Source organism: Suncus etruscus, chromosome 17 (genome assembly GCF_024139225.1).
Source record: "Suncus etruscus isolate mSunEtr1 chromosome 17, mSunEtr1.pri.cur, whole genome shotgun sequence".
Taxonomy (NCBI): Eukaryota; Metazoa; Chordata; class Mammalia; order Eulipotyphla; family Soricidae; genus Suncus; species Suncus etruscus.
This window is the reverse complement of record NC_064864.1, coordinates 60,845,936-60,864,569: the sequence shown is the minus strand read 5'-3', so window position 1 is coordinate 60,864,569 and position 18,634 is coordinate 60,845,936. Positions and strand designations below refer to the sequence as shown.

The 18,634-nt window shown below is 44.0% G+C and overlaps 1 protein-coding gene across 9 annotated transcripts in view; it reads left to right on the top strand.

Moving 5' to 3' along the window:
• Positions 1 to 18,634, top strand: part of ABLIM1 (actin binding LIM protein 1) — a 172,108-nt gene that overhangs the window by 111,775 nt on the left and 41,699 nt on the right. For all 9 annotated transcript variants that reach the window (XM_049764455.1, XM_049764448.1, XM_049764450.1 and 6 more), the window contains exons 7-8: positions 14,226 to 14,313; positions 17,105 to 17,163. In XM_049764455.1, coding sequence (XP_049620412.1) covers positions 14,226 to 14,313; positions 17,105 to 17,163 — 147 coding nt within the window. The remainder of the gene's footprint in view (positions 1 to 14,225; positions 14,314 to 17,104; positions 17,164 to 18,634) is intronic.

Below are 18,634 nucleotides of genomic sequence, written 5' to 3'. Positions count from 1 at the left end.
CAAAGCAAGTGCTGAACTCTGTCTCTGGCCCTGGAAAATTCAGCCCACTAAGAGGCACAGAGCCCCTTCCAAAGTCATCCCCTTCATCAATTCCCAGTGGGCCTGGGCTCTGACTCGAGGAAGCAGCTTTTGTAGCTTCATGGTCAATATTTCTGCTAACTAATTTACCCAATGCCTGCATTGGCTGAGGATTTTGAGCCCATTTCGGAAATAAATCTATTATCTATTTGCTTCTGTTCAAAGGATATACCCAGCAGAAGGACAGGCCCAGAGAGGGTTAAAAACCACAAAGTGGCCCTCTGGGGACCCTGCAGTCCTGCTTCCTGATGGGATCAAAGGGCAGACCATTCTATTTTAAGAGCTCATTCACTTTACAGAGGTTAAAAACACAGTTTGGGAACCCACTAGGCAAAGCACTCTTAATTTGATTTCCCATTTAATACCCACCCCAAATTCCTCTAGGATTAAAATAGTAATAAAAAGCAAAAACCACTTTGGACAATTGTTTGGCAAATGCTTCTGAGCAAAGATGTACCTAGTGACCTTGCCTGACTTGTGTGTCTGTGCCCAGCTAAGAGGCATACGTGATTCACCAATGGATGAGGGCAGAGCATTTCATAGTGATATCTTTGAACAGGCAATCATTTCAAACTACCCCAATGGGCACTTAGAGTAGAATGGGGCTGGAAGCTAATGCAGATCACTAGAGCATGTGCCCTGCATGGTCACAAAACATGGTACCCTGCTGGGGGTCATCCTGGTGGCCCCTGGCACTGCTGAATCCGAGCAACATCACATTGCTGGGCCCAGGCTGAATGCAGGCGTTGGCTTCTCTATGCCCAGAATTCCACTCTCCACTTGACTCTGGGGCAGGGTGCAATCTCAGTAGCAGGAGTTTCCAAATCCAACTCCCAAAACCAGGATGTTGCCCTAGGATCACCCAGAAGAATTGGTGACTTCTGGATGAGCAGCTCCATCTTGGTCAGTTTGTGTTTTGTGTTTAGTGCAGTTATTCCCTCTGACTTCATGATGGACAAGACATCCAGGTAGAACTCATGCTAAGGAGATGCTCTCTACTTAGTTATTGCATATTTTTCTTTATACAGTGCAGAGGGATTCTAGCTGGGTGACAAGGATTTCAGAATTCAGAAACAAAGTGCCTGGTGTATGGTAGTACCAGGACAAGAAAGCCAATTGTGTGTTAAGATCTGGGATCTGAAGATTAGTTCTAATAGTTTGGCTATGTGACCCTGGACCCAAGGAAGCCAATCCTTCGGGCATCATAAAGCATAAAGAATGAAGCTGCCCATTTCAGACGGCTGGGGAAAGGTCCAGTTCAGTGTTCTGTGTTAGAGCTCAGGCCTGAGACTCAGTATGAGGTGCTAGCAGCTTACTCAAAGGTTAATGCAGTGTCTAGAATTTCTCTCTGATGTCTGAGAGTCCTGGATGAGTTACTTAACGTTTTTTTCAGGTCAACTTCTCTGCTTTTGTATAAAGGGAATAGTAATTCTTTTGAAGACCAAAATAAGAAGTAACCAAATTTCGATCCCTTTGAAGAAAAGTCTTCATGTAATTGCTAACAGAACAGTAGTATGCATGTACATCTAGCTTTCTACATATGTTGGATCCCAAGTACAGAGGGGAGGGCATTTACCTTGCATGTGGCCAACATTGGTTCAATTTTGGCACTCCATATGGTTCCCAGAGCCCCACCTGGGTGTAAGCTCCAAGCAATGCCACTGGATGTGGCCCCAGACAAAACAGAACAAAAACTGTGTTCTTCCTAAAAGGAATGCAGTAACATGCCCTGTATGTGGTCATGTGGTCAGTGAGTGAAGTTCCTCCTACCTGTATTCCTCTCAAAACATCATAACCCTATTTTCTTTTCCTTCCTTCCTTCCTTCCTTCCTTCCTTCCTTCCTTCCTTCCTTCCTTCCTTCCTTCCTTCCTTCCTTCCTTCCTTCCTTCCTTCCTTCCTTCCTACCTTCCTTCCTTCCTTCCTTCCTTCCTTCCTTCCTTCCTTCCTTCCTTCCTTCCTTCCTTCCTTCCTTCCTTCCTACTTTCCTTTCTTCCTAATTCCTTCCTTCCTTCCTAATTCCTTCCTTCCTTCTATCCCTCTTTCTCTCTTTTTTGTTATCCTTTACCTTTATTGAATAGTTTAGACCATAAAATGTTCTGCTATCATACAGTAGTTTTGATGAATTCTATTCCTCGTAGAACTATGCATATATTAGCACATTGCAGGAGTAGAGCTTTTACGTCATACTACAATCCCTGTGCAATTGCAGTCAGTTACTTCCCGATCCTGTTCTGTCCTCATTCACCACCAGCTCTGACTTTAGATCTCTCCTTTGTTTTGCATTTCTAGACTGATCAAGGAATCGTATAATATTTGATCTTTTGTGTTTAGCTTCCTTCACTTAATGGCATAACGATTCATCAACGTTTGTTCTTTGGGATGGCTTAGCAATATTTAGCAATATTTTGTTATTTATCTCTTCACACAGTTGAGGAACACTTGTGCTGTTTCTGGTTTGGTCTTCTGAAGAACAACATCCTGTGAACTTTTGTTTCTTAAGTTTCATGTGGACTGGTTTCTGTTCATGTTAGCGAGACTCTGAACAGTGGAAAGTGCCGAATCATGTGGTGACCGAGTTTATCTTTCTGAGAAACTGCCAAAGGGGTTTCCCAAGTTGATAACCATTTGACATTCTTACTAGCAGTGAGTCTGACTTCCTCAGTCTTTCTGCATTACTTAGTATGGTCAGTCTTTCAAAATCTAGTCTTTGTGGTCTGGATGTAGTGGTATTTCGGTGTGGTTTTAATGTTGTTTACTTTTAACTAATGATATGAAAGACATTCTTTGGCCAAGTGTCTAGTTAAGACTGTCCTGTTGAGCTGTCTGGCCTCTTAACAAAAGTTCTTCACATCTTCTGGACACTAGTTCTCTATTAGGAATAATATCTTGAGTAAATGTATTCTAACCTATGGTTGGCTTTCCATTTTCCTAATGTAGTCCTTTGAAGGCAACAATATTTAAATTCTGATAATATCAAAAGTATTTTTGGGGGGTATAATTTTAAAATTTTTTAAATTTATTTTTTTATTTTGGGGGGGCACATCCAGTGGTGATGCTGAGGGGTTACTCCTGGCTATGCACTCAGAAATTGCTCCTGGCTTGGGGGATCATATGGGATGCTAGGAATCAAAGCAAGGTCCGTCCTGGATCGCAGCATGCAAGGCAAATGTCCTACTGCTGTGCTATCTCTCCCGCCCCTTAAATGTATATTTTTGATCTTTTTTTTAGAGGGCCACACTCAGGAGTGCTCAGGAGTCACATCCGATGATGCTCAGATTTGAACCATTGTCAAGGCAATGTTAATCTCTGTGCTATTTCTTTAACTCTATTTAATTTTTTGAGCCATCCTGAAGTATTCAGGGGTTATTCCTGGCTCTGCTCAGCAGTGACCTCTGGGGGGTGACTGTAGGTATGAGGGAACAAACCTAGAAGGCAAGCACCTCCCTTGCCTTCTGTAATATCTCTGTATCCCTGATTATGCTTTTAAATAAACTAAGAAATATTTGCCTAAACTATCATCCCAAAGAGTATTCCCTACTTTTTTGGCTAGAACGTTTTTAGTTTGAGTTTTATATTTTCATTTGTGATCCATGACAATTCATTTTGGTGTATGGTGTGAAGTAGGGCTTTCATCATCATCTGGCTAGGATTGGTAAAGACTGCACTGGATCTGTCCAATATTCAGAAGACTGTTTAGCAACGCACTCAAAGATCATAGCCACCGATTTGCAATGACTGCATAAGAGTTCTTGCATGTCATTCTCTGGGAAAATTAGTGACCCTGTGTGAGAAGCGCGTCTGTACCGATGCAGGCATGTTGTCCCACAGAAAGAAAGTGACATGCTCTGTATTCTGAACAGCCAGCCCAAAGGAAGCTGAGTCCTATAAGGCAATGGACCATTTCAAATTCCAGCACTATTCTAGACAAGATCAACAGAGAACACGGACTGCAGTCCCTGGCTTTGGGGCGAACAGTGAGTGAGAAGGGAGGAGTAGCAGCCAGTGAGGCACCAGAGCTGCAGAACTCTGTAGCCCTGCAGCCTGACCTGTGCTCAGACTTGTGCTGAGCCCTCTGGTCCCCGAGATAGCTGCCTGGGCAGACGGATTCATTCCCTTTTGCCCTTGAGACAAATATGGGGCCAACACACACCCAGATTTTCCTACCAGGGGAGGCCACTGAAGCAGGACAAACTGCTCTTGGCACAGGTGAGACAAGTTGAGCCAATAGCATTGGAAACCACACCCATTTGGAGGCAGGGAGATGCAGCAAAGTCTGGGTCAGCCCTGATTTTCTGCATGTGTGAAATCTTTTTTTTTTTTTTTTTTTTTTTGGTTTTTGGGCCACACCCGTTTGACGCTCAGGGGTTACTCCTGGCTATGTGCTCAGAAATCGCCCCTGGCTTGGGGGGACCATATGGGACGCCGGGGGATCGAACCGCGGTCCTTCCTTGGCTAGCGCTTGCAAGGCAGACACCTTACCTCCAGCGCCACCTACCCGGCCCCATGTGTGAAATCTTGTCGGGTGCTTCTACCTGTCCAGTTCCAACCAAACACTTGTTTAGCACCGCCCAGGTTTTAGGCACCTGTTATGGAGCCTTTCCCTTCCTCATCATGCTTCGGGTTTGGAGCTTATGTGTTTCCCCAGTTCAACTGATCTGCATGGACTCCAGTTTGTTTGTTTTTGGATTTTGGGTCACATCTGGCAGCACTCAGGGGTTACTCCTGGCTCTATACTCAGAAATCACTCCTGGCAGGCTTGGGTACTATATGGGATGCCGGGATTCAAACAACCATTCTTCTGCATGCAAGGCACATGCCTTACCTCCATGCTATCTCTCTGGCCCCAAAAGTTGTTTTAATAGTCATTTTATATGATGCACACGGAATCTTTTTTGTGATTTTTTTGTCTTGTTTTGTTTTTGGGTCATACCCGGCAGTGCTCAGGGTTACTCTGGCTCTATGCTCAGAAATTGCTCCTGACAGGCTCAGGGGACCATATGGGATGCTGGAATTTGAACCACCATCCTTCTGCATGTAAGGCAAATGCCCTGCCTCCATGTTATCTCTCCGGCCCCTGTTTGTTTTTTAATAACTTGATTCTGGGCCTCATATTAGGATTCATTGAATCCATGCTTAAAAGCGTTGCTTTACATGGAAGAATTGAGAACATTTCTGAGCTATGCTTAGAAGAGTACTGGAAGCAAGAAAACAATTGGTTGCTACTTCTGGAGGCCTCAAAGCATCATCTCTGAATTGTTAGAACTTTAAGAAAGGGAAGAAAAACAACAGCCAACAAACAACTTTGACCTTAATAATGTACTTCCCCTGTGGAAATGACTTCATTCACTTGCTTTCCGGGATGTGTTCTCAGTCATTATTAAGGACTATGGAAGAAGCAACTGTCTAGATGTTTCTAACATTCGTGAGGTTTGGTGAAGGACAAGTTTCTGTCCCAGAGCTCAGGCTACTGTAGGGAAATGCCTTGGTCCTTGCTGAGCAGATTCTAGAGCCATTGACCTAAGCCAAAGTCTATCTCTGTTTTCGAAAAGCTTAGTGGTGAGGAGGTAAACTTTGAGCTTTAATTTCTTTTGTTTTTCTTTATAATTTGGTATTGGGACCACCAGGAGGTGCTCAGGTCTTCCTAGTGGCTCTGCATCAGGGATCTCTCCTGGCACTGTTTGGTTGGCGTGGTGGAGATGGAACCCGGGTAGGCTGCATGAAAAGCAAGCACCATAATTCCTGTAGCATCTCTCCAGCCCAAACTTTTGATTTTTTACTTGCAGATATTTTACATATTCTTTACAGATACTTTACATATTCAGCACCTGCATTAGAGGACTGTGGTGTGATCTGGCACTTTATGTCCTTGGTACAGCACCTTGCACAGGGTGAGACTGTGGAACCCTTGGCCCATCAGTACTAATTCATGTTGGGCCAGGACTCTTGACTCTCAAGCAGCCCCACAGTCATCATAGGCCAGGTTTCACACTGTGATCCTGTGGCTAATGTACCCTTTATTCTCATATATTAAAACATGAAGTTCACAGTCAGCATGTTGATCTGAGTTTGTGTTCTTTTAATATCCCTTTTTCTCTTGGGCTTTAGCTCCTTTATTTTAGGGTCTGGCTTTCCTGGAAGCATCATTAAGTCCTTGATGGAAGTAGACACAGGGCATCCTTGGTACAAGCAAAAGGCTGGCATCCAGTCCCATTTCTCCTGAGCTCATGTCAGAAGTCAAGATCCGAGGGAATAGTGGGAAGGGAAGGGGAACAGGACAAGATTCCCAGAGCTGTGCAGGTTGTCTATTTAAGAGTATTGTAGTCGTTAAACTTGGGATGGGGTACCATTGCCCACAGTATTATGGAATTTCAGGGTTTGCCTTCACTTCTCTGTGAATGATTCTCAGCACACTGTCTCCTTCAAGGTCTACCCAGGTATCTCTTTCTCTTCCCAGTGGCCTCTTACAATAGATGTAGGCCTGAGTCAGAGTGTCTGGCTCCCTCCTGGGTGTGAGGTTCTAGGGAGTCCTCAGTATCCTCTACTCCCGGCATTAGCTCTTCCTCTGCCCAGATCTCTCGTGAATGTATAGAATTAGGATTTGGAATATTCTAGTCCAGTTCTTAACCGTTGTGCAGAAGAAGGGCCTGGACTTGGAGCGGGTCAGCATGACACCCTCAAAGTCTCTCTCCTGTGACCCTCCTTGTCTCCTGGTGCTAACCTTGTCATCCTTTCCTTGCCTCCTGTGTCCCCAGGATAATGGGTTTTGCCATTTTTACCAGGTTCTGCCTCCTGACAGACTCTCTGCCTAGAAAGAGTCTCACCATTTGCTAATATATCTTCAGTTACAGCATCAGGACAGGTGTAGTCCTTGACAAACTTCCAGCCCCAAAACAAGAATCAAAATCCCCAAAAGACGGGGCCGGAGAGATAGCATGGAGGTAAGGCGTTTGCCTTTCATGCAAGAGCTCATCGGTTCGAATCCCGGCGTCCCATATGGTCCCCTGTGCCTGCCAGGAACAATTTCTGAGCCTGGAGCCAGGAATAATCCCTGAGCACTGCCGGGTGTGACCCAAAAACCACACACCAAAAAAAAAAAAAAATCCCCAAAAGACATACTTTAGTTTAGAGATGAACCTAAATAGGGAAGTCTAAGTGGTACTAAAAGCAAGTCGTAGCACTCATAGGTAAAATGTATAGTTACATATTTTGTCCAAGTCCCTTTAACTAGCAAATTCATTGTTGTCTGTGGCATTAATGCCAACGAAAAGAAAAGCCTTTTCTTCCACAAGAAAGCACGACTTTTCTCCAGCGGTACCTGAGGAAGACATGCAGTGTCAGGGATCACACTGGAATTGTCACATGCATGGCTGGTACTGTCTCTCTGACTCCAGAAGATAGACTTTTTTTCTTTTTTTTCTTTTAACTTTTTTTTCTCCTCCCTCCCCCTTTGGAAGATAGACTTTTAACATGAGTTTTTTCCCTGCATGAGGATGAAGAAAACAGGGCAGTGATTTTCTTAGCAACATATAGATGCCAGGTGGAGGATGTCTAGGGTCAATAGATGTCTAGGGATCCTAATAGAGCTGGATTTGTGGGGTGTGGTTGTGGCCAGGCACCTGGGACCTATCTTGGCAAATTACCTGTCATATCAGGTGTCACCTGACAGTTTGCGATGAACAGCATCTACACCCCAAGAATGGAACGGTCATTACCTGTTTCATGTGCTGTTGAACACGATCTGAACTCTCCTTTTCCTAAAAATGGTTTTCAATGACTTTAAGCAGCTCTGCTGTGCTTGGGGGTTGTTTGCATCAGGCCTCAAGATATTGGGAAGTCAAGTTCCAGAGTGTGCAACACAGTGAGTGATAGGCACCAGTTGCCAGAGAACTGTTCCATTGCATTAGCATCTTCTTCTTCCAATGCAAGAGAAGTTTTAAGAGTTGATGTTTTGCTCATGAAGATGTTTCTCTGCTCTGTACCCAGAAGTGACCCCCTGGTGTTGCTCAGGGTGCTAGGGATTCAAGCCAGAGTTGGCAGAGCACAAGACAAGTGCCGAAGCCCCTGAACTATCTCTGCAGTTACTTTATTATCTCCGAGTTACTTTATTCTGTTGGTCTTGCTAATGGCTGAATTTCTGCCCACAGATGCATCGAGTACTGGTGTGAGAATTCAGGAAACCTCTTAGGCGTGGACTTGAGCACCAGAGTCTGGGTGGGTTGTCATTAGGAAGTGATGCTGGGGCATGTTCCAGACAGGGCATGCTCACCATCCTATGTGGGAATGTCTGTTTCTGATAGTCTCACTTTATCTTTGTCTACTTAGTGAAAGAAAAGATCTTTTCTTACAAGTTCCTGAATCCTATTGGGATTGAACTCATTTGGGGATGGGATCATCTATATTTCCTGTCAACATTGCCTTTTGCCCATATTCCTATTTTTTTTTTTTTTTGGTCTTAAATCTTTTCTGAAATATGTGACCTATATTTTCTCCTTGTTATTTCTCTTTTTGTGTTTGGTGTATAGATTGGGGTTTTGGGTTCACCTGGTGGTGCTTGGGGGCTACTCCTGGCTATGTGCTTATGGATCATCCCTGGTAAAGCCCTGGGGATCATACATAGTGCCAAGGATCAAACCGGGGTCAGCTGTGTGCAGGGCAAGTGCCTTAACTGCTATGCTATCTCCCAAGCCCCATGTTACTTCTCTTTGAACTCTTTAGTCATTAGAAATTTTATGTATATGTACACAGTGAAACAATGTTTGTCTTCATTAGTTCTAGGTTTTGCTTTGGTTATGAAAGTCTTACCCAAGAGTAAAACAACCTCCATTCTTTGTCCACATAGCTTTGTAATCTGTTTTTGTGTAGGTTAAGTTAGGAGTCCATACCTCTCTCCAAGTGGTCTCACTGTGTTCTCCATTGTTCTCACTGTGACTGGAGCCATCCATTTCCTCAGCCCAGCCACCTTTATCAGAGATTAAATTCACTTCTTGTTTCAGCTCATGCCACTGTTTCCTCTCTCTGCCCCACTGACTTAGTTTCTATCCCTTTTCCAGTCCAAAGCTTGTTATTTTAGCCTTTGAATAACTTTATCAGGAAAGGAACATTCCTCTTTCATTGCTGCTTCTTTTAAAAAGAAATGTCTGTGCTGTGTGCATTTTTCCTTCTATGTGTATTCACAGAGCCAGCTGCCATTTATAGAGGAAATTCCTAAGTATTTGTGATGGCTCAGACTTCTGCATCAAAAGACGTGTCTTAGAGAAATTGGCATCTTGACAATTAATTTCCCATCGAGAAATAGTATATTTCTTTACTTATGCCTTCTATAACCAGAGTCAAGTTTTGTAGTTTACTTTGTTGTTTTTTTTTGTTTGTTTGGTTTTTTTGTTTTGTTTTGTTTTGTTTTGTTTTTGGGTCACACCCGGCAGCGCTCAGGGGTTACTCCTGGCTCTATGCTCAGAAATCACTCCTGGCAGGCTCAGGGGTCCATATGGGATGCCGGGATTCAAATCATCGGCCTTCTGCATAAAAGAAACAAACGCCTTACCTTCATGCTATCTCTCCAGCCCCAAGTTTTGTAGTTTTCTTTATGTAGATTTACACTGTATACTCTGTCTGGTACTATTATACACTTCACCCTGTTTCTTAGTACATCCACTCAATTTGTATTGCTAGAGATAGAAAAATTATTTTTATTATTTTTATTGTGGGTGGGGGACATACCCAGCAATGCTCAGGAGTTACTCAGGAATTATTCCTGGCAATGCTCAGGGGACCATTATAGGCTGAACTCATATTGGGTGCATACTAGGCAAGCGCCCTCACCACTGTACTGTCATTTCAGCTCCCCCCAACATTTTTTCCAATATTTTTTATTAATTTTTTATTTTTAATTATGAGAACAAAGATGCAAAGAAAGAGGACAAGGTAAAGTTACAGTGGAAGGACAATCACCCATAAACAGAATTCTCAGTAGTCCCTATGCTGATATCTTAACTTTGAACTTTCAGCCAAAGAACATTAAGAAAAATAAAACAGAACCCATGTACAATTACTTTGTCCCTCAAGTCTTATTTCTTAGCAGCACACAAAGCAATCTAAAGACATAAAACTTATGTAAACATTGAAGGCAAAGTACTTTTTTACATTTCCATTACATTAATATGCACGTGCATATTAATTTAAGTTAACCTTAAAAGTTTAAGTGGGTTGTTTTCTTAAGGATTAGAGTCAAAGGAGCACAGTAAAAACAGTGTTAGAGTGGCAATTATTGTTTGCATAGACCCACCAAAATATGAGGGACATGGAAAGGAAAAGCCTTGGCCTAAATACAAGGAGACCCTACCCCTGAAGTTTCCTGGCATAAGACCAACTCTAGGCTCCAGGCAAACTAGTTTGTCCAATCCAGGTCATTGTCTGTAGTGCCAATACACTTTTATTTTTCACACAGTCTCTGTTGTTGGTATCAAGTTTCTGTATTAAAGATCCTGGAATCTGCATATCCTAAATTGCAGTCAGAATGGTGCAGAATGTCCTCTCATTTTACCTCACAATTAAAGGGCAATGCAGAGAACCCTGTCCTGTAAGCAGGTCATTGTTGTTGTTAAGTTTTCTTAGTGTTAAGGGAAGTCTCTTTTGAGCAGGTCGATGTCAGAGCCATGGTAGGGGCTTCCCTGGTAGAGGATTGCTTCCAGGTGTTGTTATAAAAAAAACCTTGGATGTTTCATAGATAGCTTCCCTGGTTCAGGGATGAATGGAGGATGCCCATTCTTCTGAGGACTGTGCCAGGTCATTATATCAATGTTCAGGGTGTAAGGCCCCATCGAGATTTGTGTGTTTGATTCTCTATCAGATAAGAATTTATTTATATGTATAGTATTTTCCCATTTTAATGTGCCTATGCAAACAAGGAACAATGCCACATGGCATTATCGGCGCATATGGGGGCCATAAGAACAAGCCCAACAATCCCCATGACATGGTTCAATCATAGCATTAAACTGAGGGACTCTTCCACCAAAATTCCTTATTGAACAGCTCACAAAGAGAAGACAAGATAAAAAGTGGGTAGAATCGTCACGGTAAAAGAATATTTAGAAAGAGTTATAGCTGTTAAAGAAAATACACATAAAATATTCAAAAGACATATGGGTCCATTTTATGTCTTTTGAAATAGTTGGGGGTTGTTAAATCCAATGCACGACTTTGATCTGTGATTAGAACTGTGTAGTACTGAAGTTAAAAAGGGTAAATGTGGGGTACTGATGATTGTGGGTGGAAGAGTTAAGGAGTAATAATGAGCTTTGTAGGGGTGTGCGAAAGGGAAGAATCTGTTGGGGCAGGAGGTCGGTCTTGGTGCCTAACAAATTAAAGAACTGAAGGTAAAGAGGGTTAATTAAGGGAAAGATAACGAATCCGGATTGGGAGACGAGGAAGTAGAAGGGGCTCTGGTGTGGAGGAGGGGAAATATATCAGAGGGACTATATACATTGTATAGATGAATTGTTTATGGATTAGGCTTGGCAGTCAGAGAGGACCACTGTATAGGAAGTCACGTCTACATATACACTGATTTTAGAGACCTATTTAAATATTATCCTTCAAATCTAGGGAATTCCATTTTTTTCCCTAAAAACAGTCGAAAATTAAGAATATTTTTGGGGGGCCGGGCGGTGGCGCTAAAGGTAAGGTGCCTGCCTTGCCTGCGCTAACCTTGGACGGACCGCGGTTCGATCCCCCGGTGTCCCATATGGTCCCCCAAGCCAGGAGCAACTTCTGAGCACATAGCCAGGAGTAACCCCTGAGCATTACTGGGTGTGGCCCAAAAACCAAAAAAAAAAAAAAAAAAAAAAAAAAAAGAATATTTTTGGGTGTTGTTAAAAAGTATATATGTTGTGCGGGCGCATTTGCGCCCGCGCGCTTTTGAAAATGAATAATCCTAAGAAGAGAACTCCCGAATGGGGTCCAGGCTGGCATGGGGGGATCTCAGTCCCCTGACTTAGTGGTCAGCCCAGGGGGCCTATGGCTAGGTGTCCTGCCCAGAGCCCCCAACATATCAGCTGAAGTGAAACAGAAGAACTGGCATGTGGAGTCTTCTGGGTGCAGCCCCTGCCTCTGAAGTTTGTGGATGCAAAGGGGAGGAATTTCTCTCCCCCACCCTCCCTCCAGGGCCCGATTAACCAGGCATGGCCCTGAAGACCCATCTGTCTGGGAGGAATCTCAGTCCCCTGGACTAAGTGGTCAGCCCAGGGGACCTATGGCTAGCTGTCCTGCCCAGAGCCCCCAATATACCAGCTGAAGAGAACCAGAACTGGCATGTGGAGTCTTCTGGGTGCAGCCCCTGCCTCTTCCCCCCCAACATTTTTAATAGGATGTTATCACGTATCACTGCACTCTTATATCCATGACATTATATTTTTTTAGCTTATCACATGAGTTCGGACAAAACCAAGGTAGAATTGGTCAAACTCTGTATGTTGGGCTTGTTCCTTTTTTGTGTGTGTTTTTTTGAGGGCTGTATTCAGGGTTTATTCCTGGCTCTGTGTTCAGGGCTTACTCCTGGCAGGATTCAGGGGACCATATACAATGCTGGAGATCAAATCTGGCTCAGCCATGTTCAGGACAAGTGCTTTACCCACTGCATTGTCTCCCTACCTCTTAATGAGAATCTTTCTGCTCATGGTGATGGACACCCTATATAAGCTTACCTTTTCTTTCTGCTCGTATCTCACTGAGTATTGTGTCTTTCACTGTAGCTACTCCCGAGTCCTGACTAGAGGCCTTGTTTTTTTTTTTTTTTTTTACTTTTACTTTCTCCTCCAGAATTCAGCACCCACATTCTAGCAGGTCCACCTCTTTGTGACCTGCATCATAGCTTATGTCCGCTTCCTGTCACTTGCATTTGAACTGGTCTGTGTTGAGGGGAGTTGCTCTTTGATGTCATTTCATGGGCTCCGCTCAATTCCAAGAAAGGGGTGTGGGGAGAGAAAGAGAAAAGTACTCTGTGTACAAGACCAAGAAGCACCATTTCTGGAATTTTATGCCAGATACCCTGATAAGATTTCATCCCTGGTTTCTACTTTTGAATCATTCCCCCACTTTTCATTTTTTCTACTTGATTATCTTGCATTGTGGATCCAGCATCGCTACACCCTAGCTGCTAAGTGACTAGGTGGCGTCTGTGGGAGCGTGAGAAAGGAGTCTTAGCCAGACCCCTGGTTTCCTGTCACAGGGTGTAGTTTTGTATCACTCTGGGCTGATTCACTGCACTACTGTGTCCATACAGGGACAATTGAAATGTCCTTGCAGTGAATTGCTAAAATGGCTCAGCCACAGAAAGCCTGTGTTCATTTTGCAGAGATTTTCAGCTGCACTGTGAGTGAGAAGGAAGAACAGGAGGTTTTGAGGAGGTTTTTGTGTGTTTGGAGCCTGACTCAGATCGACCTGGCATTTGTCTAGAGAATGGTGCCTGAGTCCCGGATCATTGTGCTTCAGGGAGGTTATGATCAGCACTTGAGCTTTAGGAATAGGAAATCCCCAGAATCAATCTGAGTCAACTTCAGAAAAACACCTCCTTTAGAAAGTTGTTCATGGGAGACTTTGGTAAAGGGTTGTGGAGGCTATTGAAGATGATGCAGGTTCCTGCTGAGATAAGAGCCAGGAAGGTGTCTTTAGGTGGCTTTTCTCCTCTTGACAAGAACTAGAATGATCTTTCTATTTTCTTACTCTCTCTTTCCCAAAGAGAAGAAGAACCTGCTCGTTCTGAGGGTCCTTTCTTCTTGCTGCTTTCCTACAAACCACCATCAATCTCCAAAATCATTTTGGGATGTTAGTGTGTTTTAAGGCAGTCTTTTAGGGAGAGGGAATGGGCAAGTCTCTGGTCCTTGGGTATAACTGTCCGTTGTCCAGAGCAAGGGCAGCCAGCAAGTGTAGGAAGCAGCATGTCAGCCAGGTGGCACTGAGCTTCCCAGTCCTCATTCCAGTGGGCTGGGTGGAGGAAATTTGTCAATGCTACCTTAATGTTTCCTGGTTGTTCTCTCCTCTCCCCTCTACTTCCTTTCCCTTTTCTTCCCTTCCCTTCCCTAAACAGAGGTTGGAAGCAGTGAGAAGAGAGAAGAAGCAAGCTAACTGCCCCCTGCCTCTTCTCTTGCAGGCCGGTGATAAACATTACCATCCCAGCTGTGCACGATGCAGCAGATGCAACCAGATGTTCACAGAAGGAGAGGAAATGTATCTTCAAGGTAATGCCCGAGCACATCCTCCCCACCTGGGGGAGAGAACCTCGTTGTGGTCTGTCATTTGAATGTTTTTAAAGACGGAGGCACTTCATGAGTTGCTACCCCTGAAGCCAAAAGGTGACCTCATCCCTCAGTGCTCATCAGCCTGGCAGTTAACATGTTGGCAATGAGCTGCTGAGGCTGTTACTCAATGAATGTTTTGCTTCAGCAAATGAATGAAGACAAGAATTGGAGTGTACTGCTAAGGATGAAAGGCAAGAGAGAAAATCAACCAAAGGGTCCTCCCAACCCACCCCAGGAAGGGGCTTCAGAATAAGTTCAGAGGATAGTGAAGCATTTTTAGACATGCGAATTACTAACTGGACTCTCCATCTCTCTCTCACCCCATTGCTCTCCTGTGATCCTGTGAGATTGTTTACGAGGCCATGCAGGGCACTCTGGTCTTTCAGGGTGAAGAACACGTCCAGTTTGGTGAACTGGATGATGATGTGTTACCCCATTACAGTGACAGTGACAGAATATGAGAGAGCTCAACCACAGTTCCCCAAAGAAAAATGCAGAAGTTAGGGTGGCAAGAAAATCCGCACTCCCAGGGTCTGTTTGGTTTGTTTTTAAGGGAGAATCATTTTGCCACATGTTCCCACTGCACAACCATGATTCGACTTTTATCTCTAAAACTTCAGAGCTTCTAGGAGAGAAGTTAGCAGGAGGATTCTCTTCCAACCAACAGCACCATCTGTGCAAAGCATTTTGCTATTTTTAGCTGAAATAAAGAGTCATTAGCCAGACAAGGGCTTGTCAGTAAAATTAGCAAGAACCGTAACAGCAATTGCTCGTTCCCTTTGGGTAATTACCGGGTCTCAACTGCCTCTGTCTGTCATTTCTTCGCTCCTCTTTGCACATAACACTGTGTATGTTTAATGAATGGTTTGCTTTGCTCTTCGTTTTGTTTTCATGATACTGAGGAAAAGTGTACAGAAAAGATTATTGTATTAAGGTGAATCTTGGCTATTCTCAACACACCCTTGTAGCAGTAGAGAGCTTAGAATAAACAAAAAAAGTCATTGGCATTTCAAGGCACAGAAAGGCAAGTCATAAATGCCCCAAAGCTTGTTCTCCCATGAGCTTTCTGGACTACACAGCCTCCAGAGCAGGCTGGGAAGTTGTTGTCCCATGAGACAGTCCCACACCTTGCATTTCAGTTGGGAGCCTATTCTTTTTTTTTACTCTTAAGTGCATCAGTTACAGCACTCATCAACCCTGTGTCTGCAGAGATCACAGCTTCCTAGCCTTCCTACAAGTTCACAGGGTCTAGAAGCAGGGACAGTACACAGCCTCAAGCTTCAGCAAACACAACATTAATCGTAGGACAGACAGAGAGCTCAGCGAGGTGGGTTGGCAGGTAATATTTAGAATTCCAGTGATAGTGGCAGATCTTTTTTGTAGAGACTCACTCAGGCCTCTCTACCTGCCTCTGAACACTTCCACCAGCGGATTTGTCCTGCCCAGCACTGTCTATCTTTCTCCATCCTCAGGGACTCTTGTGTAAACTGACATTCCCTCTGGCTCCCCAGTGTGCCCAGAAGAAGGCTCTAGTACACTTTGCTTCCAGTGGCCTGGCCATAGCTCGTCCACATAGAGATTTCCTGTGCTTTGTAGCTGGCCTTCAAGTGGATGTGCACATGAGAATGTGTATCTGCCTGTTTCTGTTTGCTTTAATCCACCTCCCCCTTTTTTTGGCCGTAGGTTAAAGCAGATAAAAATGATCATTAAGCAGGGATTAAGCAGATTCTGATAAACAAAAAAAGTCCATTATTCTTGTCACAGTTTTAGCATTTTTTTAGTTTAGTGGAAGAAAGTCATTTACAGGTCACTGTAATTTGGTGACTTGGCAAGATTTTTCCAGATTGCTAATTGGAGAGTTGAAGACTGAATCTGTGAAACTCGAGGGTAGAAAGTCTGATTTGCAAACCAATTCATTAGACTCAGCACTGATTGCAGCTTACTGACTGTTTTTGCATAGATCTTTATATGTAGGAATTTTCTGGTTCTGCCCCTCCTCTCATGGACTTACAGGGAGTCTTACCCCATAACCACGGAAATGGTCTATATTATGCTCTGAGTGGCAGGCACTGACTTCTCACATTAGATATAAGTTTTTTGCTGGGTGTTAGGAAGTAAAACCAAGGATCCATGGAAGTATTTTATATTCTGAGAATTTGGGCCATTAAACCAGGCACCAAAAAGGACACTTCAAGTAGAAGCTTCTCTCATTTCAAAGTAAGGATTTTTTTTCTTATATGTAAAAAAAGAAACATTTGGATCTGTAACATAATTTTCAACTTCTTTCCCTGGTGGCCTTCATGCCCCAGATCTGTAGAGCAGTCTGGGTTATTGGGCTCACAAATAATTCAGTGAATTTCGAGAGGTGGGTACTCCAGTTTGCCTTCATGGCCCTCAACCCAATTGCTCAGAAGTTTCTGATGTAATAGAAACATGGCTGCATGGGAGCTTACATGCAGCTCAGATGGAGAAGGCATGTAGATGTTACTTTGAAAGGTTAGCACTAGGCTTTAAGAAAAGCAGCATGAGCGAAGAATGGCAAGACTAGATTGACGTGGTCCAGTTTGACAGCTATGCTGGCACACTTGGATGGATGGATGGATGGATGGATGGATGGATGGATGGATGGATGGATGGTTGGCATCACACTTCTGGGGCCATGGCATGGTGAGGGTGGTCGGCACCATTATCAATGCTGTCCACCTGAACATAACTCTCTGGTGTCTTCCAGGTTCTACCGTTTGGCATCCCGACTGTAAGCAGTCCACCAAGACGGAGGAGAAACTGCGGGTAAGGAGCACTCAAACCATGGCCCCAGTGCCTGCATCCAGGCATCCTTGGATCTGCAAAGTGAATGAAATTAATGACGGTATCATGACTGGTTTTTCCCCACAGCAGAAAGGCAAGAAACAAGGCTCACTCCTTGCTCACCTCACTTGTGAGCTTCTGTTGGAGCACACAAACCTTATCTCACTAGGCAGGTTCTTGAGAAAGCATTCAAGGGGATAAGTCCAGTGCAGATGGGGAAAGACCTGGGTTTGACACCAAGGCTGTTGGGCAGATTGTTCTTGTTCTAGAAGGCGGCCCTGGCCCCCCTCTTCGAGAGCCCCTGTTCCCTATGGGTAGTGGCTTATCAGCTTAAAAAGGAGACAAGAGAGAGGAACTCATCTGTGTCAAGTTTTGGATAAACATTTAGGATGGTTTTATAATTTCACTACTAATTGGCATTCAAATGTTCTAGTTGTTCTCTAGAACATGGTGTAGGACCCAAGTCTAGAGCCTCTTTCTCATTCCACCTTAAAGCTTTCTGCTTTAAAGTTCTGTCCATTTCTTGGAACAAGCCCAAATGACAGCATTTTATGAGCTGTGCTCAGTTGTGAGGTCATGGCCATAATCTGCATTTTAGCCAGATACTCCCCCAGTTCTGCCTGTCAGCCCTATTGGAGCATTTAACAGACAATTCACAGGATAACCCACCACCACCACATTGCTGAGTGAGTAGATCCCGTGGAAATCCAGGCTGGCTGTACTCTGGCTAGAATCACAGGGAACAGTATGGTCTGGATAGTTCTGCAGGCCTACCCAAAGTACAGAATGATTTTTCTTCAGACTGGTAGCAGGCCTTAAAAACTGTGTATGCTACTCCAGCACAGTTCTGCCCAGTGGGACCCATCATAATGTGTCCCCCACTAAGGGACTCTGATAGAAAATATCATCATCATCATCATCATCACACACACACACACACACACACACACACACACACACACACACACACACACACACACACATACACACACACAAATAAAACTCTTTCCCTTTTCCCCTGGTATTTCTCTTCATTCTCTCCCACAAGATCCTATACTCCCAGGAATGTCTTCTCCTTTGGTTTCCTTTTTATCCCCTCTTCACCCCCACAAGGGTATGCTGCCATTTGGCTACTCTGGAATTTAACCCCTTACCAAATATCCTGAGTAACATACAGAACAACTGTGGAAAAATTCACCTCATCCCCACCCCTACTGCTGGGGTCAGTGTGTTTAGACAAACAGCCTTAATTTAAGCCTCTGGACTTATGGTCCACTAATCAAACTGGCCTCTCACTGGAATGGATCCATGTTCCAAGTATGAGACTCTAGGGTTTTAAAGGAGCCATGGCTGCTTTGGGAAGGGGCTATCTGTATGAAACACTAGAATATGGCTGAGAACCCTTGTCATTTCCATCATAAGAATGTAAAGTTCAGGGCCCAGAAAGATAGCA